This window comes from Dendrobates tinctorius, unplaced genomic scaffold (genome assembly GCF_039654945.1).
Source record: "Dendrobates tinctorius isolate UK_male_01 unplaced genomic scaffold, ASM3965494v1 ptg000155l, whole genome shotgun sequence".
NCBI lineage: Eukaryota > Metazoa > Chordata > Amphibia > Anura > Dendrobatidae > Dendrobates > Dendrobates tinctorius.
Genome location: NW_027361822.1, coordinates 6,991,547 through 7,007,554, shown reverse-complemented (window position 1 = coordinate 7,007,554; position 16,008 = coordinate 6,991,547). Strand labels below are relative to the sequence as shown.

Genomic DNA, 16,008 nt, shown 5'->3' with positions numbered 1-16,008 from the left:
TTCTCCTCTCCACAGCGGTACTTATACTAGAATAGACTTCTTTTTTGGCAATATTCAAACACTCAGACTAACATGAGACACAGACATTGGGGTAATATCGTGGTCAGATCATGCACCTGTAATGCTCACCCTCACTCAATCCTCAGCACAGACTAAAGTATGCCATTGGAGACTCAATGAGACCCTGCTTGAGAGACCGCAACATAGAGAAGAGTTGGGTGGGAAGACAGCTGAATATTTTGACATTAAAAAAGAGTCAGTCCCTGTTTTTTCAACTGTGTGGGAAGCACACAAAGCTGTTCTCCTCAGTGACTGTATAGCCCTAGGTTCCCGTATTAAAATGGATAGAGCTTGCCTAACTTGCCGTTACCCCATCCAAAAGAATCTTAAAGGATATTGTCTCTATGTGTTCACAATTTAAAGACATTATTAATTACAAAACTGAAAAAATGTTACTTTATACTAGACAAAAATATGAAAAAGGAAATAAATATCACACATTATTGGCTAGGCAGCTCAGGGATGACAAATTCAGTCTTCAATATATATTCTCAGAGATGAAAAGGGAGAAATAATATATGATCCTGTTAAAATTGCAAATATTTTCCAGGGATATTTATCTAAGCTATATAACTTACCAAGCAATTTGCCTGCTGGCCCACATGAGGGAAGGGGGGTTGTGCAATCCTTTCTCCAAAAGTGCAATCTTCATTCACTTACTATAGCTTTGTCTTCTCTTAACAGGGTAATCTCGCAGGGAGAGGTGATGGATGTCCTTTCTCTTCTTCACAATGGTAAATCCCCTGGTCCGGATGGACTAACGTATTTCTACTATAAAACATATAGCACCATTCTAATCCCGCACTTAGTCAAGTTGTTTATCAAATTTCTGACAGGCTCGCCAATACCAACCACTACTTAATGCAGACTTAATTTTTTTACCAAACTGCTGGTTCTACAGTTGTCCACTCTGCTTCCCCATTTAATTCATAAAAACCAAGTAGGTTTCGTTACATGCAGACGGGTGGGGGGGGGAATAACACAAGAAAGGTAATCAACCTTATTGAAGTGATCAATAGAACGGAGTAGGCAGCACTTTTACTTAGCCTAGATGCTGAAAAGGCATTTGATCACCTTGGGTGGCCATTTATCTTTCAAACACTGGATCATTTTGACGTTTCGGGCCCTTTTATTACCGACCTAAAAAGTCTGTACACACATCCATCAGCGGCTGTAAAATTGCCCCATGCAGGACCTGACGGCGCTGCTACATACGCCGCTGTCACATATACCGCCAAACATTAAATATTCGGTAATATGTAAAGATACCATTGCCACATGGAAGGCAGTAAGAAAAAAACTAAAAATGTCATGGAGAGTGTTGAAACACCTGAATCCTTGGGCATTTCCTGTCTTTAGATTTGGAAGAGAAAATAAATTCTACACAGAGTGGTTGGGGAAAGGTATACAGACGTTAGGGGACTTACTACATCTACAAGAAGGCCGCTGGTTGACGGGATTGGAAGTGATAATCAAATTTGAGCTGCCAAGATTTCATTTGATGTTATATAATCAATTAAAGCATTATGTATTAGACCTCCTTCAGGATGTGAGGAAGGAAATCGATTCAGAAATATGGGAGGACTTGGTTACCAAAGACATTGGAGAAATATCTATCACCTCAATATATGGGATGCTGAGGGACATATTACGCCCTTCAGGGAAGGGCAAAATATTTCACAAATGGGAAAAACATATACATGATGAAGAACTTGAGCATAAGATTCTGCGGGGCTGGGAATTGGTAAGAAAGCATATCATCAATGAACAATGGAGAGATAGTCAGTTCAGAATAATGCATAAAACAATATGTAGCTTCAATATACCTCAGACTCCGCAGAGTCCTGATAGGCAGACAAGTTGCCCAAAATGTACAATGCCCAAAACAGACACAGAACATGGATTGTGGTCATGCCCCAGGACACAAGAACTCTGGTTAAAAGTCCAGGATATGTATCTGAGATATGTGGGATATGGGTAGAAGTAGATCCATTGTGTTGGCTGTTTCACTTTACGACGGGTAAAACAAGAGGGGGACGTCTACATGACTTGTTTCACACCATTGCAATGGTGACATTGCAATGGTGACAAAACGTCTAATTCTGCAACATAGGCTAGCTACAACACTCCCAGGGATAAGAGATCAAGGAAGGTTTAACATCGGTCTTATTTTTGGAATAAAAGAGAAACAGAAAGAAATAAAGATAAAATGACGCAAATTTAAAAAAAAAATGGAGAGTGTTTATAGAAACGTCACTGACCACCAGAGAAATTCAAGACTTAATGAGCGCCTTTGTGGATTCGGATTGGTATCTATTAGAGGATTTGAGTGGTAATCTGGGTAAACTGAAATGTGTTATATGAGCTATATGGAGGATAAGGTGGAGCTGGAGATAAGGTGTCTGATTTCAGTCAATGTAATCTATGAAAATGTGGACATATGGGGGTTTGATAATTTTATATTTGTTAACTTTATTTTTGCTTCTATTCAGGTTTAGGTGATAAGCATGTTTAAATATGTTCTTTGTAACAATTCAATGCAACGTTTATAACTTGTAATATGCAACTTCATTACAAAATCAATAAAAATGATGTTTCAAAAAAAAAATAAAAAATTGCCCCATGCATTGTCTCAGCCTTTTCCAATCTTTAATGGCACCCGTCAAGGTTGCCCACTCTCTCCGTTACGCTTTGTTATGTGTATAGAGCCACTAGTTGCAGCCATCCGCCTTGATCCGGACATTAAAGGAGTGATGGCTAGAGATAAAAAAAATTTAAACTGTCTTTATTTGCTGATGATGTGCTCGTAACTCTGACCCAGCCACATACTACCCTCCCCAGTCTACATTCACTTCTAAAACAGTTTGGCCAGCTCTCAGGATATAAAATTAACAAAACAAAAACGGAGGCTCTTCCCCTTAATATTCCGGACAGGTTATTAAGCTCCTTAAAAGGTAATTATAACTACAAATGGCAGGATACCTCCCTGAAATATCTGGGAGTGCAGCTGACATCTAGATACAACTTATTATTCAAACATAATTACCCCCAATTGGTTTCGGAATTGAAACTACTTAATAATTGGAATAACTTACCACTATCCCTAATTGGGAGAATATCAGCGGTTAAAATAACTATTCTTCCAAAGCTACTATACTTATTTGAGACCCTCCCCACTGTGGTCCCCTATGGAGACCTGAAGGGTATTCAGTCATCTATCATCCACTTGATCTGGGTCCAGAGAAGGCACAGGATCAAAAACCAAATCATGTTAGCTAGTAGAGATAGAGGTTTGGGTATCCCAGATATAATCAAAAATGATTGGGCAACTCATTTGAGGAGTAACCCAGCCTGGTCTGCACCTAGAGCATTTTCTAGGTGGATGGAGATTGAGAAATTGTAGATGGCTCTGGTCCACCCCAACTTGTATCTATGGGCAAGTACCTCAAATAAACTTGGTTTGTATACGTTGGGACCAATAGCTTTCACTAATTTGGAAAACCTGTATGAAAATTTCCCACTAATGTAGAGATGCTCTCGCCTCACTTTCTTTTTGTTTAATCCCAAACTACCAGATAGTTTTAAAGGGGAACTTGATTAAGTAGTGGTTTGATAAGCGATTTTTTTGTTTTGCTGATAGATGATAGTTACTCTAGGTCCTTGTTACCTTTTGATAAGATACAAATGGACTTCAAATTACTTTCAAACTCTTTCTATCAGTATTTAAAAATTAGGCATTATATGCAGTCTCTTTACTCCTCCTTAATAGATTCCATACCAACTCGCTTTGAGAGACTCTGCAGGGCGGGAGTATTGACCAAGGGTCTTATTTCTGATATCTATAGGATTTTATTGGACGCATATCCAGAAGAGTCTCCAAAACACTCCTATATGGTCAGGTGGGAGGAGTTCTTGGTGGAATTTATTTCTCCGGGTGTGTGGCAGGGGGTCTGCAGGAGGGCAGGTAAGCAGCTAAGACTTCCACTTGTTACACATATAAGGAAAACCAGTTTAAATTGCTTATGTTTTGGTACCTCACTTCTTTGTTATTACATAAATTTAATCCTAATATATCTAACCAATGTTGGAGGTGAGGTTCTGATGATGGAGCCCTAACCCATATTTTTTGGACATGTTCAATGAAACAAAGGTTCTGGAGTAAGGCCAAAACTTTAATCTTCGAAGTCACGGGTCTTCATATTCCATTAGACCATAAATTCTACTTGCTCAAAATCCCCCCAATCCAGATTGGAAGTAGGACTCAGTGGATTCTTTTACATCTGACCACATTCACGAGATGTTTAACAGCAAGGAAACTGTGGCTGGCTTATTCTCCGTCACTCAACAAGATGTATTTCCAGATACAGGACATACGAAATATGGAGCACCTCATAGCTTTAATAATATGTTTGAAAGTTTTGAAGCAACGTGGAATCTGTGGGACGTATACTGGGCTCAGAAGGCTTAACAATGGTATTTACCCAGCAAAATTGTACCATCTTTCCCAGAGACCTCATCTCCTTCCCTCCCTCATGTTTCACTGTCTTGTCAATAATATTTGTTTCTATTATATTTGTTAACTGAGTTGCATTGAATGTTCACATGTATTATATCTTAGTGTGATTTCATTCTGTAAATTTATATTGAAAAATCAATAAATATTCAGTTATATAAAAAAATAACACTCTATACATGAAAATAGTGTCTTCTTCCCTGTGTGAATTTGCAGATATATAACAGAAGCTGTTTTCTGTTTAAAACTTTTCCCAAATTTTTAACATGAATAAGGCTTCTCACCTATGTGAATTCTCTGATGTCTAAATAAAACTGATTTCTGGGTAAAGCATTTGCCACATACTAAACAGGAAAATAACTTCTTGCCTGTGTGAATTCTCTGATGTGCGATAAGATTTGGTTTCCTTGTAAAACATCTCCCACATTCTGAACATGAAAATATTTCGGGTCCAGTGTGAATTGTTTGATGCGTTCTTAGAGTTGCTTTATGGCTAAAAAACTTTCCACATTCAGAACATGCATATGGCTTCTCCCCCGTGTGAATTCTCTGATGTGTAACAAGAGTTGATTTGCAGGTAAAACATTTTCCACATTCAGTACATGAAAATGGTTTCTCCCCTGTGTGAATTCTCAGATGTTTAGCAAGGTCACAATTCTGAGAAAAACATTTCCCACATTCCGAACATGAAAATGGCGACTTCTCCCCTGTGTGATTTCTCTGATGCGCAAGAAGTTTTGATCTAGCACTATAACCTTTCCCACATTCTAAACATGAAAATGGTTGCTTCCCAGTGTGAATTCTTAGATGTTTATTAAGATCACATTTCTGAGAAAAACAATTTCCACATTCTGAACATGAAAATGGTTTTTCCCCTGTGTGAAATCTCAAATGATTAACAAGGTCAGATTTGCGAGGACAACATTTCCCACATTCTAAGCATGAAAATCTTTTCCCTCTGTAAGCTCTTTGATGTTCACCATCACTTTTGTTTTGTGCATTTTGCTCAACAGTCTGTGATGAATCGGAAGATAGAAGCCGTTGAGAAGGATTGGATGATAGATCTTTGCTGAGAAGGGCTGGAGCTTTATCTGGGATTATGGCATAGTCTTCATTTGTATAAAGTGCGATGCCATGATCATCCGCTGTAAAATCTGACAATATCATATGTCCCTTCAAGCTCCTCGTACAGTCAGCTGCAAAGAATAAAGCCAATTTTATTATTTTTCAGTAACACGGCCATAAAATAATATGTATTGTATTTATCTATAACATTCCTATATCAAAAGTCTAAGCAAATTATAGTAACATTTAATTTTCAGCACACTACGACAGTGGCAGCAACAATAAACCCTTTTAGACATTGACTTTGGCTTGCTCTTGATCCACTTTCTGCTTCATTACCTGCTTGGACGTCCACCTGCTTCACGTTACCGGTAAATATAATCCAATAAAATATAATTTTATTCATATGTAAGCTTAAAATAACAAAAATACATAATAACACTTAAGACATTGGAAGACGTACTAATGGTTGAATCAGAGAAAATCCTCAACTGTAATGTGCTTATCAAATTGTAGATTGAAAGAAACCATTTACAGGAACTAGCCAACAATGATAACAAGTAGCAATAAATATCAAAGTAAAAAATGTACAACTGCACCAAGATTGACTGACTGCTCAAGTCTGTAGCCCCAATCTCTCTTCAAAATAGTAAAAGTGGTAATAAATCAGTATTAAGTTGAAGGAGCCTCATCTGCACTTGGTCTGAAGTGTATAGCCACAGATAAGGTGACTGAAATCATTAATTCTACTGCCTTTGCTCTCCAACGTACTAATTTTTTTCAACTCCTTGCTTAAAGGGAATCTGTCACCTATTTTTTTGTATATAAGCTGCGGCCACCGCCATCAGGGGCTTATCTACAGCATTCTGCAATGCTGTAGATAAGCCCCGATGTAACCTGAAAGGGAAGAAAAACGAGTTATATTATACTCACCCAGGGGCGGTCCGATGGGTGTCGCGGTCCAGTCCAGCGCCTCCCATCTTCTAGCGATGATGTCCTCTTCTTTGCTTCCCATCGCAGCTCCGGCGCACTGCTCTGCCCTGTTGAGGGCAGAGCAGAATACCGCAGTGCGCAGGCACCGGGAACGGACAGAGAGGTCCTGTGCCTGCGCACTGCAGTATTCTGCTCTGCCCTCAACAGGGCAGAGCAGTGCGCCAGAGCCGCGACGAGAAGCAAAGAAGAGGACACACTAGAAGATGGGAGGCACCGGACCAGACCACAACACCCATCGGACCCGGACTGCCCCTGGGTGAGTATAACATAACTCATTTTTCTTCTCTTTCAGGTTACATCAGGGGCTGTAGATAAGCCCCTGATGGCGATGGCTGCAACTTATAGTCGAAAAAATAGGTGACAGATTCCCTTTAAAGTATATCGTTTTCCTGTTCATCTAAGGCTTCTCCTCCTCCAGTTATTGATGAACATCAGGAAAAAAAGTCAAAAGTTTATAGATTCAAGAGAAGTAACAAATGCGCTAAGGTTTTTCGTTCACTGGAAAAGTGAACCAGAGGAAAAAAATCCTTGGTTTTGTCAAGGCCGACATCTTAAAGAAGTGGTTTCAGGATATACAGCGCTGGCAAAAATTAAGAGACCACTTCCAAATGTTCAGTTTGTCTGATTTTCCTCTTTATAGGTATATTTTTGAGTAAAACTTAAATTGTTCTTTTAGTCTACAAAATTCTGACAACATGTCTCTGAATTTCCAAGCAATACATTTGGTATTTTTTTGTGAAAAGGAGAAATGATCAAAATTAAAAAACAAACAGTGCTTTCAGACCTCAAATAATGCAAAGAAAACAAGTTCATAATCATTTAGAAACAACAATGCTAATGTTTTAACTCAGGAAGAGTGCAGAAATCAATATTTTGTGGAATAACCGTGATTTTTAAAAACAGCTTTCATGTATCTTGGCATGCTTGCCACTAGAGTCTTTCACACTGCTTCTAGCTCAAGAATTTAAGCAGTTCTTCTTTGTTTGATGGCTTGTGACTATCCATCATCCTCTTGATTACGTTCCAGAGGTTTTCAATGGGGTTCAGGTCTGGAGAATGGGCTACCCTTGACAGGGATTTGATATGGTAGTCTCTTAATTTTTGTCAGAGCTGTATATCCACTTGACTCAGTTTCCTCTTGTTATAAAGGGGCACTGAAATGTATTTGTCTCTATGCACTCCTGACTGTCACTTCACACCAACAGCCGCAATAGAGTCGGCCACTTTGAAAAGTCAGACTCCTATTGGGGCGATTCGTCACGTGGTAACTACCGTATTTTTCGGACTATAAGACGCATTTTTCCTTCAGAAAGTTTTGGGGTAAAATGGGGGTGCTTCTTATAGTCGGAATATAGTTACAAGTAGCGTGGCGACAGCAAGAGTCAGGCGATTCTGCGGTAGTTCGATGCTGCAGGGCGTTGATCACACTCCCTTCCCAGACTGGTGCGGCAGTGCGCAGTGGTGCAGGGGACTCCACCGACATTTTCTGATAGCCTAGAGCCCCCGCACTGCTATGATGGGTGGCCTCCGGGTAATGGTTGCTGGAAGAGGCGCATGCGGAGATTGAGATCTCGACACAGATCTCTCGACACAGTCAAGAATGGTCACAGAGTTGTTCTGATGCCACTCCTTTGATATTTTAGCTGTGTGCTTAGGGTCATTGTCTTCTTGGAAGGTGAACCTTTGGCCAAGTCTGAGGTCCAGAGCACTGTGGAAGAGGTTTTAATCCAAGATATCTCTGTATTTGGCCGCATTCATGTTTCCTTCAGTTGCAACTGGGCGACCCTGTCCCTGCAGCTGAAAAACACCCCCATAGCATGATGCTGCCACCACCATGTTTCACTGTTGGAATGTATTGAGCAGGTGATGAGCAATGCCTGGTTTTCGCCACACATACAGCTTAGAATTATCACCAAAAAGTTCTAACTTTGTCTCTTCAGACCAGAGAATCTTATTTCTCATAGTCTGAGAGTCCTTCATGTGTTTTTTAGCAAACTCTATGCGGGCTTTCATATTGTCTTGCACTAAGGGAGGCTTCTGTTGCACCACTCTGCCCTAAAGGCCTGACTGGTGGAGGGTTGCAGTGATAGTTGACTTTGTGTAACTTTCTCCCATCTCCCTACTGCATCTGTGGAGCTCAGCCGCAGCGATCTTGGGGTTCTTCTTTACCTCGCTCACCAAGGCTTTTTTCCCACGATTGCTTAGTTTGGCTGGATGGCCAGGTCTAGGAAGATTTCTGGTGGTCCCAAACTTCCTCCATTTAAGGATTATGGAGGCGACTGTGCTCTTAGGAACCTTGAGTACTGCAGAAATTCTTTTGTAGCCTTAGCCAGATGTGTGCCTTGCTGTCTCCGAGCTCCTTGGCCAGTTACTTTGACCTCATGATTCTCATTTGGTGTGACATGCACTGTGAGGTCTTATATAGACCGGTGTGTGCCTTTAATTAAACTGATAGAGCTTGATTTGTAAACACAGCTGGACTCCAATGAAGGAGTAGAGGATCACAAGGAAACAGACAACATGTGACTTAAACATGAGTGCCTGAGCAAAGGGTCTGAATACTTACGACATGTAATATTTCGTTTTTTCTTTTTTAATAAAGTTGCAAAAATTTCTACATTTCTGTTTATTTTCAGTCAAGATGGGGTGTAGAGTGTACATTAATGAGAAAAAAATTAACTTTTTTGAATTTACCAAATGGCTGCAATGAAACAAAGTGAAAAATTTAAAGGGGTTTGAATACTTTCCATACCCACTGTATACCCGGCTGTAAGTATAAATTAGTGAAAGCAATACTGTATATAAATTGAGATCTTAGTAAACACAGTTTGATAAAAAAAAGTGTAAATACCATCCAACCAACATCAAGATGTACCCAATTCGGGATGTCCTAACCTTTAGTATTAAAATCTTACCATGCATCAAAATGAGGTCAATGTGAATAAGGGCATAGTAGAGCTGGGTCCCAAACATGGCTAAGCAGCAAATAGGAAGCTATATACACTGTAGTGCAGCGGTATCCACACTGAGCAGTAATGAGGCAATGACCCAAATAAAGTTTAAAACAAAAGTCCCTTTAATGTTAAACTCACATAAAGTGCGAACATATATTCCCATAAAAACAATTTTATTATTAGATATTAAAATGTCACCAACCCAGTGTATACCATAACACAAGTCAGCATAGAAAATAACCTGCCTGATACCCTACACTATTCTGCTGTCCCTTCCTAACAGTGGAGGTTGGCACCCTAGAAGATAACGATTTTTGGCGCCCCCACTCCGCAACGGCTGTCCCAGACTAGCTCTAATCGTCCCTGATGGTCTATTGGTGGGAAAACAATAATTGATAGTGTAGAAATGAATAGATAGAACTTAATTAACAAGAATCAATTGCTGACAGGTTATATTAATAATAGCTCTATTGTACATCAATCTAGGTCATCAAAAAGCCCCAATCAAAAAGATGTATATCCTAAGTGCAAAAAACTACACAAGTACAACTGTACCAATGACTAAAATATATGGGGACTACAAAAAAGCTGTATGACAGCACTAGAGATGATATGCCCATAATGTAATACATAAGATGAAGTGAATAAGACAATACATTTCATAACAAAAATCACCCCACCTAGACCTAGGGCAATATGACCATAAGACAAAAAGAACCGTGAAAGACACAATTTTGGTCATAAAATTTCATATTGATTTCCAATCCAGCAAAATGAAAGATAATGGGGATTTTAATCCCTACTTAGCTCCAGCCTCGACGCGTTTCCCCGTCTTCCGTCTTAGTGGTTCATCAGGAGGCCCATTAGGAACCTAGCAGTGCCACGGATATGAGGAGTCCACATGAAGAGGAATACCTGACTAAACCTGTGTATGGTGCGGTTTAAATATCCCACAATGGAGTCCAAAGCCAATCAGGCCCGGCTGTATAGACTCGCCCATTTAACATTCTCTTTACCGGGTAATATTGTATTACATATCGTTAGTACCATAGAAATAATTAGCCCGCAGTCACCTCACTCCCTCCGGTGCATGGGCAATATTTGTAGATAACTATTTAATAAATAATTCAAAGATCCCCGCACTTACTGATATCCACAGCGTGCACTTCCGGTCAGTCTTGCCAGCACTGGATAACAATGGCGTTTTGTTTTTTAATATCTAATAATAAAATTGTTTTAATGGGAATATATGTTCGCACTATTTAAAGGTTTTTTCCCCTAGTCCTTTGGACTTTATTTAGTTTGTGATTTAAACTCACATAAACTCAGCACACGATATCCTCCAGATTGCAGCCGGGAACCATATCCTCTGGATTGCAGTCAATAAACATGCCAGTCCTCCTCCGGTTTACCGCAGGGCACAAGACAGTCTACCTCCGGATCACAGGCTGGCACAGGACAGCCTACCTCAGAGACTTGTTGCCGTGGGTGACTGCACCGCCGTTTACGCTGTGGGTGCCAGGCCTTTCAGCTCCGCTTTCCTGTGTTGGCTCACACAGGTGGAGTTCTGCAGAGCCTTCTGCTCTGCATGCTTGCCAGACCAAACTAAACCAGACCCTGATACACCCAAACTCTTTACTGAAGGGCCTTTAACCCCTTTACTACCAAGGGTGGTTTGCACGTTAACTCCCAGGCCAATTTTTACAATTCTGACCACTGTCCCTTTATGAGGTAATAACTCTGGAACGCTTCCATGGATCCCAGTGATTCCGACACTGTTTTCTCATGACATATTGTACTTCATGTTAGTGGTAAAATTTAATTCCTATAACTTGCGTTTATTTGTGAAAAAAACGGAAATTCAAGAAGTTTACTAACCCTTCAGGTGCTTCACAGGAATTTTTTGAATATTTAAAAAAAAAAAGAACATTTAACCTTTTTTCACCGAAAAAAACTTCAGGTTCAATTTTTTTTATTTTACCAAGGGTACAAGGAGAAATTGGACTGGAAAAGTTATTGTGCAATTTGTCCTGAGTACGCTCATACCTGATATGTGGGGGGGGAACCACTGTTTCGGCGCATGACAGAGCTCAGAAGGGACTTTTTCAATGCAAAATTGGCTGGACTTCAGATCGGACGCCATGTCACGTTTGGAGAGCCCCTGATGTACCTAAACAGTGGAAACCCCCCAGAAGTGACCCCATTTTGGAAACTAGACCCCCCAAGGAACTTATTTAGATATGTGGTGAGAACTTTGAACCCACAAGGGCTTCACAGAAGTCTATAACGTACAGCGGTACAATTAAAAAATCATATTTCTTCCACAAAAATGATCTTTTCACCCCAATTTTTATTTTCCCAAGGGTAACAGGACCCTAAAAGTTATTGTGCAATTTGTCTTGAGTACGCTGATACCCCATATGAGGGTGTAAACGACTATTTTGGCTGGAATTGAGATTGGACATCATGTTGCGTCCCTCATGTACCTAAACAGTGGAAACCCCCCACAAATGACACCATTTTGGAAACTAGACCCCCTAAGGAACTTATCTAGATGTGTGGTGAGCACTTTGAACCCCCAAGGGCTTCACATAAGTTTATAACGCTCGGGCATGAAAATAAAAAAATCGTATTTTTTCCACAAACATGATCATTTAGTCCCCAATTTTTTATTTTCCCAAGGGTACCAGGGGAAAATGGACCCCAAAAGTTGTTGCCCAATTTGTCCTGAGTACATTGATACCCCATATGTGGGAGAAATCTACTGTATGGGCACACGTCGGGGCTCGTAAGGGAAGTAGTGGCGTTTTGGAATGCAGACTTTGATGGAATGGTCTGCGGGTGTCATGTTGCCATTGGAGAGCCCCTGATGTACCTAAACAGTGGAAACCCCCCCACAAATGACACCATTTTGGAAACTAGACCCCCTAAGGAACTTATCTAGATGTGTGGTGAGCACTTTGAACCCCCAAGGGCTTCACAGAAGTTTATAATGCCCGGGTGTGAAAATAAAAAAATCGTATTTGTTCCACAAACATCATTTAGTCCCCAATATTTTTATTTTCCCAAGGGTACCAGGAGAAATTGGACCCCAAAAGTTGTTGTCCAATTTGTCCTGAGTACACTGATATCCCATATGTGGGAGAAAACTACTGTATGGGCACAAGTCGGGGCTCGGAAGAAAGTAGTGACGTTTTGGAATGCAGACTTTGAAGGAATGGTCTGCAGGTGTTATGTGCGTTTGGAGAGCCTCTGATGTGCCTAAACTATTGAAACTCCCCACAAGTGACCCCATTTTGGAAACTAGACCCCCCACTGAACTTATCTAGATGTGTGGTGAGCACTTTGAACCTGCAACGCTTCACAGAAGTTTATAACGCCCAGTCGTGAAAATAAAAAAATCATATTTTTTTTTTTTACACAAAAATGATATTTTTGCCCCCAATTTTTTATTTTCCTAAGGGCAACAGGACCCCAAAAGTTGTTTTGCAATTTGTTCTGAGTAGGCTGATACTCCATATGTGGGGGTAAAACACTGTTTGGGCGCATGGCAGAGCTTGGAAGGGAAGGCGCACCATTTTGACTTTTTCAACGCAGAATTGGCTGGAATTGAGATCAGACGCCATGTTGCGTTTGGAGAGCACCTGATGTGCCCAAACAGTGGAAACCCCCCAATTATAACTCCAACCCTAACCCCAACACACCCCTAACCCTAGCCCTAACCCTAATGGGAAAATGGAAATACATTTTTTAAATTTTATTATTTTTCCCTAACTAAGGGGGTGATAACGGGGGGTTTGATTTACTATTTATGGCGGGTTTTATGTTTGGCAGCTGTCACACACTAAAAGACGCTTTTTATTGTAAAAATAGTTTTTGCATCACCACATACTGAGAGCTATAATTCTTCCATATTTTGACCCACTGAGTCATGTGAGGTCTTATTTTTTGCGGGACGAGTTGACGTTTTTATTGGTATCATGTTCGGGCACGTGACATTTTTTGATCGCTTTTTATTCCGATTTTTGGGACGCAGAATGAGCAAAAACCAGCGTTTCATGAATTTCTTTTGGGTGGTGCGCTAAAATTGAAAAAGCGGTTTTATTCTTCGGGTCAGTACGGTTACAGCGATACCTCATTTATGTAATTTTTTATGTTTTGGCGCTTTTATGCAATAAAAATAATTTTACATAAAAAATAATTATTTTTGCATCGCCTTATTCTGCGAGCTATAACTTTTTTATTTTTTCTCTGATGATGCTGTGTGGTGGCTCGTTTTTTGCGGGACAAGATGACGTTTTCAGCGGTACCATGGATATTTATATGCGTCTTTTTGATCGCGCGTTATTGCACTTTTTGTTTGGCGATATGATAATAAAGCATTATTTTTTTGCTTCGTTTTTTATTTTTATTTTTTAAGGGGTTCGCTAAAGGGGTTAAATAATGGGACAGTTTTCTAGGGCGGGTCGCTACGGACACGGCAATGCCAAATATGTGTACTTTTATTGTTTTGTTTTGTTTTATTTTCCAAAAAATGAATTAGGGAATATATTTTTTTTTTAATTTACCTAGTGATTTTTGTAAAAATTATTTTTACACTTTTTTTTTTTTTTTTTTTTTTTTAACTTTATTAGGTTGTCCCAGGGATCTGTCACCTGTCACAGGCATTGAAGCAGACTTCCTCTTGCCTGCGCTTTGCAGGCACTGAGAAAGCCAGCTCCCTGCAACCCCCGAAGGTCCCCGTCGCCATCTTGGATCCGGGGACCTGCAGGGAAGGAGACCCTCGCAGCAGCGCTGCACATTGCGCTGCTGTGGGGGGCTCAGGGAAGCACGGAGGGAGCCCCCTCCCTGCCGATGCTCCCCTTTAACCCCCGGTACACCGCGATCGTGACCGTGACCGCCCCTGACACATTGTGCCGGGTGTCAGCTGTGATAATCAGCTGACACCTGGCCGCGATCAGCGGCGCTCCCCTCGTGAGCGCAGCTGATCGCGCTAGACGTAATATTCCGTCCATGGGAATTTGGTCCCAGGTCACATGGACAGAATATTACGTCCATTGTAGGAAAGGGGTTAAACTGGAATCTGTGGCCGTGGGCCACATAGAAAATCTGGGCCGGGAATGAAACTGTCTGCACCACTATCATCTGTATTCTGTTTCAAAACACAAAAGGCCAGAGCAAGTTTTCCCTAAATCTGCCTTGGACAACCAGGATGTCCAAGACCTATACTCACTTTTTTTTTGCATTGCAATCACAGCTACACCTATAAATGCAATGGACTCCCATGGCCTCAATACGCCTTTGTGCGCATCCTGGGGGGAACACACAGAGCCCCCCACATGTGACACCAGTCACTGCCTCACAACACGTAATATCCAGCTCAAAGAAAGGGAGGCCACACCTTTACCTGCACCAAGTACAGACACCTGAAACTGAACCAAAAAAAAATGAACTGGAGAATAAGTTGGACATTACGTCTGTATAGCTTCCCATTTGCTGGGTATCTATATTCAGGACACGGTCCTGCTCAGCCTCTATTCACATTTAAGTCATTTTGACACATAGTAAGGTTTTAATACTAGAGGTTAGGACTTAGTGGTTACTACTTACCATTGCAGTTATCCGTAGGAAGCTCCTCGTTACATCGCTCATCATCCCTCACATAAGTCTCTGTAGTATTAACACTCATATCTTTACCCTGAAACAAAGATTGTAAAAATCACAGAAGGTTGGAGAAGTCGTATAAAATGATTGAAGACCAAAAAAGAAGCACTCCCACCGAAATCCTTTTATTGCCTAAACCTGTGTAAATGTATATTTAGTGTAAGAGCTTGTGGAGGTGACTGTACAGTATAATCAGACCGAGTACGTTCGGACCTCAAGTAGACCAATGTTGTGCTAGGAGGCCATGCACATTTCTGATCTTTTTCCTAGGACAGTGTCTGTCCAAGGAAAGTATCACTACATGCCCAGGTTTGATCCGATATTCGGACTGCTCTCGGCCATGCAAGTCAATGAGTGCGGGGGGAAACATTGGATGGCACTCGGATGACATCCTTGGTGAAAGTCCTTTAACATGATAACAAAACATGACGGAATAAGTTATAAAATATCTGCAAGTCTCTTGTATAAATCCAATCAGTATTCTTCATAATCAGAAAAAACAAAAAATGCCCCAAAATTAAACACAGAGGACCGTGAGAACAGAGAAAGCCAAAGAGAAAAAAATCCTCCAATAAATTATTATAATAGAAATTTTATTTAACCATGTCTAAAAATCTTTAAAAATGTAAGACAATACACACAAAAAGGGAAAACAGCAAACATTGAGCAGAGGGATAAATTCAGTCCATCATAGATAAATAACGATACAAAAGAAATTTTTAAGTAAGATCTAAAGTAAATAAATAGAAGCAAAAATGC

General features: G+C 40.5%; 1 protein-coding gene across 2 annotated transcripts in view; it reads right to left on the bottom strand.

The window, feature by feature from the left end:
* Window positions 1-3,844: 3,844 nt before the first annotated feature.
* The window catches only part of LOC141050985 (gastrula zinc finger protein XlCGF66.1-like), a 38,262-nt gene continuing 26,098 nt past the window's right edge, over window positions 3,845-16,008 (bottom strand). For both annotated transcript variants that reach the window (XM_073547755.1, XM_073547754.1), the window contains exons 6-7: window positions 15,196-15,283; window positions 3,845-5,769 (exon numbers count right to left, since the gene is read on the bottom strand). In XM_073547755.1, the coding sequence (XP_073403856.1) occupies window positions 4,835-5,769; window positions 15,196-15,283 (1,023 nt within the window). In that variant the 3' untranslated portion in view covers window positions 3,845-4,834. The remainder of the gene's footprint in view (window positions 5,770-15,195; window positions 15,284-16,008) is intronic.